This window comes from Leguminivora glycinivorella, chromosome 16 (genome assembly GCF_023078275.1).
Source record: "Leguminivora glycinivorella isolate SPB_JAAS2020 chromosome 16, LegGlyc_1.1, whole genome shotgun sequence".
NCBI classification, from domain to species: Eukaryota; Metazoa; Arthropoda; class Insecta; order Lepidoptera; family Tortricidae; genus Leguminivora; species Leguminivora glycinivorella.
The window spans coordinates 783032-792707 of record NC_062986.1 but is presented as its reverse complement, the minus strand read 5'-3'; the positions used below and the strand labels follow the sequence as shown (position 1 = coordinate 792707).

The 9676-nt window shown below is 38.9% G+C and overlaps 1 protein-coding gene across 1 annotated transcript in view; it reads left to right on the top strand.

Annotated features, from left to right (window-relative positions):
* The first annotated feature begins 5449 nt into the window (after window positions 1-5449).
* The window catches only part of LOC125234521 (cholinesterase 2-like), a 29013-nt gene continuing 24786 nt past the window's right edge, over window positions 5450-9676 (top strand). The window contains 1 exon segment of the mRNA XM_048140787.1: window positions 5450-5564. Coding sequence (XP_047996744.1) covers window positions 5493-5564 — 72 coding nt within the window. The 5' untranslated portion in view covers window positions 5450-5492.

Genomic DNA, 9676 nt, shown 5'->3' with positions numbered 1-9676 from the left:
ACATCCAACGGCAAAGCATTCCACAAACGGACAGCCCGAAAAGTAAAAGAGTTTATGTAAAATTTAGAAGTAGAAGATGGAGGGACAAGGAGAAGTTTTTCAGCACATCTCGTAGAAGACAGATAGCTAAATCGGTTTTTAAGATAAGAAGGTGTAGTGGGATTGAAGAGAATATTATAAAGAAGGATAAGAATATGAGAGTTGCGTCGTTGTCGAATGGGAAGCCATTTTAGCTGAGTTCGAAATACAGATACATGGTCGTATTTACGCAGGCCGAATACAAACCTTATACAAGCATTTTGTAGACGCTCGAGTTTATTGAGCTGATCTTCCGTAATGTCCAGATAACAAACATCAGCGTAATCTAAAATTGGAAGAAGAAGGGCTTGTGCGAGCGCAATTCTGGTGGCAATCGGTAAAAAATTACGAAGTCTACGAAGTGACCCCAGAGAAGCAAATAGTCTCCTACTGACTTCGCTGATCTGCGGAACCCACGAAAGTGTGCTATCAATAAGGACACCAAGATTTTTTACTTGAACCGAAAATGGAACTTGAACGCCGTCAAACACTATGGCTGGCAAGTTATCAAAGTCAATCCGAGCAGTGAGCTGAGGACTACCTAAAATTATGACCTGCGTTTTAGACGGATTGACTTTCAGACCATAGCGACCACTCCAACTGGAGATGCATTCCAAGTCCCGATTCGTGGAGCTAATAGCTCGGGCGAGATCACCAATAGCACACTGGGTGTAAATTTGGAGGTCGTCAGCATAGAGGTGGAATTTAGAAGAAATATTTTCGGTAATACTATTAATAAATATAGAAAATAAGAGAGGAGACAACACGCCGCCCTGCGGTACGCCGGCCAGCGTGTTGCACCACGAAGAACAAGAAGAATCTACTTTAATGCGTTGCCGACGGCCTTCCAGATAACTACGAAACCAAAAAATTACTGATGGAGAGATGTTAAGAGAGCGCATTACGGCAAGCAATATATCGAAATCAACTGTGTTGAACGCATTGCTGAAATCCAACAGAGACAATATAGTAAGTTTACGGTTATCCATTCCAGCTCGAACATCATCAGTAATCTTAAGCAGGGCTGTGACTGTACTGTGACCGGAACGAAAACCAGACTGGTAAGGATTCATGAGCTGAAACCTGTTTAAAAAGGACGTAAGCTGCTGATGTACGAGGCGCTCAAGAACCTTAGAGAGAAAAGGAAGAATAGAGATGGGTCTGTAGTCTGAGAAAGAAGATGGGTTGGCTTTTTTGGGAAGGGGGATGACATCAGCATCCTTCCAAGCAGAAGGGAAGATGCCAGAAGAAATTGAGCTATTAAGAATATGAGTAATTATAGGGACTAAAATATCAAGAAGCGGAAGAATCATTTTTCGACTAATACTATCAACTCCAACGGCATTGGAAGAGATAGCCAATACGCTCCTCTTAACATCTTCCTCAGTCAGCTCTTTAAGTGTAAAAGGAGTACAGTCAGGTGTGGAGGAATTCATAAGGCGGTCAAGAGTGTCAGCTTTAGCTGGCCCAGAGAAGATAGCAGAAGTTGAGAAGTGCTGGTTCAGCTGAAGTAAATCTACACTGTTGCTAACGGAATTTTCAGAACACTTCCCAATCCCCACTGACCTCAGGAACTTCCAGACTTTAGCTGGCTCTCCGTTCTCTACTGCACTATGAAAGTGGCGCCTTTGAGCATCACGGCACACCGTACTGCATTTGTTACGTAGAGCAAGATACCTAACTTTGTATTTATCACAGGGGTTACCCTTATACTTCGACTTAGCTAGGTTTTTCTTAGCTATAAGATGTCTTATGTCGTCAGTAAGCCAAGGTGCAGGGACGTGCTTCATCTTAATTGGACGTATGGGGGCATGTACATCATATAGCTTAATCAGATTAGCGTTGAAAAGTGCCACTTTGTCATTAACACTATCCGAAAGCCGTAACAAGCTCCAGTCAATGAGCATGGCATCTTCGCGGAGCTTATCGAGACTCATCCTACCGAAATTACGCTGCAGAAGAACTTTTGGCTTTTGTTTCGGAGGACGAATTTTATAGGAGAGAAATAGTAAATCGTGGTAAGAAAAAGCGTCGGCACCATACTGAGCAAATCCCTCAACACGATCGGGAGAAGAAACAAGAGCGAGATCTAAAAGAGATGGAGATGAATTAGGAAAATAGTGTGTTGGACCTGATGGCAAGATCACCATATTACAGGCCTCGACAAGTGCTTTGAGAGAATGGGAACGTGAATCATGTTTAAGCAAGCATGTGTTGAAATCGCCCATTATAATATGGTGATCGTAAGATGGCATCAGGTCTTCCATAAGTTTTTCAAGAGCACCAAAATAGTTTATGTGCAGTGAAGGTGAGTAGAAAACACCAAGAAGAAGTTTGGTGTGCGACAAGCTCAATTCGAGAAACAAATACTCTGCAGTATCCGATGATTCTACAGACGAGCACACTACAGAATACGGAATGTTCGAGCGTAAATAGATTGCAACCCCACCACCGCCTCTCATGGTTCGATCATTACGTATGAGACAAAAACCAGGTAAGGAGTAACTCGTGGACGGTAAGCAGGGCTTAAACCAAGACTCCGACACAAGAATGGCATCGATCTTACTGTCCTCAAAAGTCAATAAGAAGTCATTAAAATGAGCGGGAAGGCTTTGCGCGTTAAAGTGTGCAATGTTAAAATTTTTTGGAAAGTTAGAAAGTTGTTGGTTGAGTTGGTCATGAAGAGAGGAGGAAGACTATAGAAACTGTCATTGGATGACACAGAGACAAAATCATTTATATCACCTTGATCATTCAAAGAAGCACAAGACATTACCTTTTATACAAATAAATAAAAATAATAAAATAACAATATAATATTTAAATAATATAATATATATATATTATGTAGATATACTACACTTCTAAATACTACTTCTGACAAACCGGCTACCCGCCAGCAGTATCTCATACAATACAATTACAAAACCAGCATAACAACAAATAAAAGTTATACTTAACAAAAACGGAACGTAATTACAGTACTGGTAACACTGATCGACCAAGTGTCACTAGTGTCAGTGTCACGGGCTCAAGTAATAGTTGCAGTTTGATAACATGTGGAATTACGTGAAGTTAGCAATAATAAAATGAAAATTAATATATACCGACTAATTAGAAAATTTGTTTATAACGAAAATCTAGAAAGAGGTTATTACGTCATGTTACGAGATATTACACGACCACAGAAAGAAGTTAGTAAGAATAGTACGCAGGAAACAGACACAGATATGGCTAAAGCCATTAAAAACGCATTGCCGGTTTTCTCGACCTCTTGCCCAGCTCTCCTCGTTGCTGATCCGCCGCAAGTCCGACCGCACCGTCATCCGCAGCCGCAGGTCTGGATTCAGGCGGCTGAGGGAGCTGGATCTCATCGAGGTCGGCTCGCGATGAAACTCGCCGACGCTCTCCATTTCCGACCAGGACGTAGACGCTGCCTTCTCGCGTGTAGCAGTTGCGGACTCCGAAACGCTCCCTGGCCGCCATGAAGACGTCGTGCCGCGCTTTGGTCAGGAATTCCGAGATGATGATGCCCGTCCCCCTCAGTGCAGTTTTTGCAGACCAAATGGCATTGCGGTCAGCAATGTCTCTGAATTCGACCAAAATGCATCTGGCCTTATTACTACGTGGACGACCCATCCGGTGGCTCCGAGCAATCTTGTCAGCAATTAAGTCCGACTTGAGATGCACTTTTAACAAGTCCAGAATCCGGACCGAAGGGTCCTCATTGGCCGCTTCCGACACACCATGAAACAGGAGGATCTTGCGTCTTGATCGCATCTCTATACTGTCCACTTGCTGGCTTAAGTGTTCTACTTGCCGCTGCAGTGCCTCAACAGCCTTCAGTATGAAATCTCGGAACACACTGAACTGCGCTGCAACGGATGACACCGTAGGGCTCTCTGTGTCAGCCTTGTCAATCTGACCCTGGAACTCTGCCATCCTTGTGTTGAATAAGGCCCCCAACTCTGCCAGTGAAGTCTTGACGGATTCCATTGTTGTGAGATAGTGACAGGTGCAATAAGAGATAAAGTGTTATTTAGTGAAAGAGTGAAATAGAGAAAGATAACTGCTGGTAGGTAGAACTGGTCAAAAAGTCATTAAATAAATTTTAAATTTAGTCACTAAAATATACTTTTACTATTTAAAATTAAATATTAATATAAGAGGACGTGTGTTTAATTTTCTATGCCTACCCACAACTGCCTATGCCTACCTACCCATTTATTCAGTAAGAGCACACTTACACAGGACAAAATAGTCAAATACAAGAAATAAGAAAGAGATAACAACAACACCAGTCTAGTTTAAAATAACACATATACCACAAAAATTACTGCCTTCTTGAGACATGAACCCACGGCCTCTGGATCACTATTCCGGTGCTCAGCCAACTAGCAGGCAATCCAGCGAATCTTCCCATTATATCATTCATATCTTTAACTAGCTTTTCCCCGCGGCCTCGCCCGCGTACTAATCTAATCTTGTTTTCCTATACAAACTTTGTAGCCCCATTTCACCCCCTTAAGAGGTGAATTTTAAAAAATCCTTTCTTAGTGCTCCTCTTCACCTTATAAGGAACCTACGTGCCAAATTCGGAATCTCTAGAACCAGCGGTTTCGGCTGTGGTTTATTGATATGTCAGTCAGTCAGTTTCTTCTTTTATAGTTCGTTACAGTATATTACAACTCAGAAGTTGTTACTTTTTTGTGTGTTGACATGTCATAAAATTTAATATCCTAACTCAAAAACAGAACTTTAAACTGCAGGAAGCACATTGCATACTGGTTTGGTCAGCACTCCTGCGCCAGGTTACAATGTTCCCGCGCAGTATCGAAGCCGCCGCGCACGCGCCGCGCGGGTTTTCACGTGTTTCTCGCGAAACGCACAAAATACCCGATATTATTCGAAAAACATGATATTTTTTTTTTTTTTTTTTTTTTCTCTTTATTTTGGCACAAACAGTCATTACAGAAGAGTTACATTGAGTTGTATTACATATGAAAATAGACAAAACAGTGCCGAAATCGTTGTAGAATTATAAATACATACTTTTGTTGCAACGGACCTGAGTTGGTAACTTATCTAACTTAATGTATACGGATATTACGGATAAAGGAAAGATTGTCAGTGGTGTTGAGATATACTGTGTTCACACTCAGTTGGTCAGTACAAAAGGCGTAAAATCAAAAATATATATAGCCAATTAGCCACAGAGTGGATTACCCATAGAAAATTTGATCGCGCCTTTTTCGACTGGTGAAGTGAGTAATTGAGTATGTCTAACCATAGATGGCACTGGTAAACGAAATTTTTTTAAGTGATAGTTGAAACTAGTTTAACAACTAGATGGCGTTGTGATTATTCCTTAAAAGAACAGTTTTAAACTGCAATGTCGACTGAAGTTTCTTGTGATGTGTTGTGAGACTAAGGAGTTTGAAGTACGTGCAGAATTCACAATGCCGCCTATGGCTAATAGGACGAGTGTAAGTACCTAGCAGGTTGTAGTTGAGGTCAACTATTTTAAAATACCTTTACCAGTTTGATTGGTGTAGTTGAGATTATCAAAGCTTTTATCAATTTTTTAATTATAAAAATTATAAAAGCTTATTAACAATAATAAAAAAAATTACAAATATAAAACTTTTGCAAAGACTACAACAAGAATTCACTTTTACTTAGGGTACAGAAAAAACTTGGGTTAGTCAGCACCTAAGGACCCTAAAATCACATTCCGTTATTTTCAATATGCCGGACTCCGGAGTCATAGTCAGTACCTTACCTACATGCAATTTCTAACAAAATACTTGTTTTTATATATTTCATTGAAATGCATCTAAACATCTCTGGACTCAAGGCCAATTCTTTGCAATGCTTACTCAAGAGCCATAAACATTTTACGATTTTACGATAAGTACCGATGCATCCGAAACCGCAAGAAAACCAAGGTCATTGGCATAGCTCATAGATAGATTGATGAACTAATATATTCGTTGCACAAAAAGATCATAATCAAATAGAATATTTATATTGCCTCAATTAAAAATGTGATGCATAAACAAAAAGAGGTGGCGGTCTAAACATAGAAGGAATAATTAAACTTTGATATTTCTGGCCGTGCACTGATTATACATATTTTTCTATATTAGAAAAGTAATTTTATTCAAGATGCCAGATACTTTTGGTGCGTTTTTTCATCCGCTACTATTGACGCTGACTGTAAGAGAGAAATAGTACATTACGTACGACGTTTTTCAGTACAGATGACCCTCCGAAGTTTCGACCTGACATTATAAAATTATAATGAACCACTTCTCGCACTAGTGCGTAAAAAAAAACACCATCTGTACTGAAAAATAATAACTAGAAATTGGCCACATTTAACTATCGTATTTTGGTCAAACAATGAAAATTAGCGCTAAAAAAAAGTGTCACTTACCTACTAATGTATACGTGAAAGACTCCAAAAGTTGCCGGCCACATATTGCAATGAGACGTGTACGATACGAATGTGCCTATAATATAATTATTGAGAGCATGCGATGGCCCACTGCTGGGCAAAGGCCTCCCCCCCCACCGCTTTTTCCATTCCTCCCGGTTTTGAGCAATCCTCGGTCATCCTTTCAAAAAGGAGTCCAACTCGTTCCGCCATCGCATACGTAGCCAGCCGGGTCCCAGTTTTGGCTTTTTTCTTTTTTTTAATATTCATTTTTCATTTATTAAAAAAAAGAAAAATCTATGAATTATGCTAATATAGTAATGATGATTATCATGCAGTCATGACATCATTAATGCACCTGTCACCTTTCGCACTAGGCCAATGTCATATAACCAAACCATAACAAACAAGCAAACCTGTCCGGCCGGTTTGCTCAGCAAGAACGCAAAAGCATTTGATGCATGTATATGATGTATTTTCATCTTCTATTTCAATCCGCAGGTCGCGGGTTCGAACCCTGGCTCGTATTGACAGGACTCCATCACCTTATGTTATGACTCTTATGAGCATCCTTGATGAAACAGACGAAACCGCTCTTCTCGTGATTTTAACGTGCAGTGCAAGGGATGTTTTAGTCATTTAACTTGTACCCAGGATTACTTATGTAGGATTTACATACTTCATACTAAGAATCATACCTCGATTTTTAGCGCCACCTATTAAATACTATCATAACTACACTGATGATGCCCACTTATTTTTTTCAAAATGTGTATTGAAATGATTTTAAAATAAAGAAATATGTCATTTGTTCTTATAAAATATAAAAACGCGCAAAAATATTTGGGAGAAATATGATTTTGGCCACTTTCAGACTGCGAAACAGCGCCATCTAGATTTAAGCCTAAAAGGCCCATGCATTTCAGTGATACTCTTTTTGGGCTTTACCAGTCCAGTATTAAAACGTTCTTGACTTGTACAAATAAAATGTCTTACACATAATTTACGTGATTTTATTTAGGTATATAATTAAAACGGGAAATGTCGGCAATGCGCCGGCGTCGATAAAATCAAAAACTGCGTCCGCGCGTTGATTGTCGATCTCCGTAGCATAGTTAGTTATTGCTACACAGATTATAAAAGAATTTATCTCATAATCTATACTTCGTTTTTTAGGGTTCCGTAGTCAACTAGGAACCCTTATAGTTTCGCCATGTCTGTCTGTCCGTCCGTCCGTCCGTCCGTCCGCGGATAATCTCAGTAACCGTAAGCACTAGAAAGCTGAAATTTGGTACAAGTATGTATATCAATCACGCCAACAAAGTGCAAAAATAAAATTTTTTTTAGGATTAGAGAGACCTGTCAAGAACGAGATATTAGGTTTTTTATCGGGCACATTCTGCGGATCGAACAGTGAATACGAGTTAATAAGTATCTCGTATTATTATCATGTTTTATTAACACATACATTACTCAGCGTTGTGAACAGATAAGAAACATAACTTTGGTAAGATGAAAAGCTAAGAATTTTAATAAATTGTGTTTGCAATTGTACATGGAAAGGTTGTACATTAAAAAACCTAAAGAGGCAGAGTTCCCACACTATGCTCTATTTTTAAACGTCACTGTCACTATCTACATACACTATCCCCCTTATTCATAAACGTACACTAAAGTTATCAAGCCGATAAAGTTCGTTTGTCCCTTTCCGACGTATTGGTGTGATAGAAAGGGACAAAGGAACTTTATCGGCCTGATAACTTTAGTGTACGTTTATGAATAAGGGGGTATATCTACACTAAATATGTACATAAGTTCCGAGAAATCAGTGGTATCGGCCGAAATTGAAGAAGGAAGATTAATGAGCACTGCTTCTTCGTTTTCCCGTTTGCCAGATAATTCTAATCTAAAAAGAAACAGAATATATTATATATTATATATATCAGAATACCGTGGGACTCATCATCTGTTATAATATTTATTTATTTATTTATTTTATTTATACATCATCTTTATACTGCAATGCAATCCGTTTAATACGATTTGTGTTAATAACATTTTTCGGTACCTACTTTTTATACGCCACACGCCTAGTATAGTCAGCACTAATCATCTTATCAACACTGGGGCAATAGGGCATGTCCATCATTAGTCATAGCGGCGGCTGTTGGATGGAGCACACTGAACGCCATACAATTTAATATGGAAATGAGGCAAATGGATTATAATAAGTATTCTAACAAATTTAATAAAGTATTCTGATTCAGATTCAGATTCTGATTTTGATTTTGATTTTGATTCTGATTCTGATTCTTATTCTGATTCTGAAAAGTCGACAAAATGAGGGCAGCACCTCTCGTGCACATAGCGAATAGGGCATGTAATGTATGTAGTAATGTAGGGATATATTACAGTATATAATGTATAGACATTACATTACATTACAATGTATCTCTGTAATAATAACGGAATTAACCTTCCGATAGTAGTGGGAAGTGGGCAGTGCCCACTGACAGGTATTTATTAAATATTACGAAACCTATGTAACAAGCACAAGTCGAAACGCTCGCGGCTCATGCCAAGGAACCTTGATGAATTTCAGAAATATGCTTTTGTTGATATAATTATCTGATATTCGTGTTAAGGGCCCTGCATCAAATTATTAATAAGTGTATATGTAATCAAAACAGGTTAAATGCACTCGATGTTAGGACACAAGGTATATTCAAATTATTCAAAAACTATTTTTTTTTAACCCCTTATTTGCCAAGATTGTATACTGGCACTAAAACTTTAATAGTTTCATGTGCTCAGTAGTTTTTAGGGTTCCGTAGTCAACTAGGAACCCTTATAGTTTCGCCATGTCTGTCTGTCCGTCCGTCCGTCCGTCCGTCCGTCCGTCCGTCCGCGGATAATCTCAGTAACCGTTAGCACTAGAAAGCTGAAATTTGGTACCAATATGTATATCAATCACGCCAACAAAGTGCAAAAATAAAAAATGGAAAAAAATGTTTTATTAGGGTACCCCCCCTACATGTAAAGTGGGGGCTGATATTTTTTTTCATTCCAACCCCAATGTGTGATATATTGTTGGATAGGTATTTAAAAATGAATAAGGGTTTACTAAGATTGTTTTTTGATAATATTAATATTTTCGGA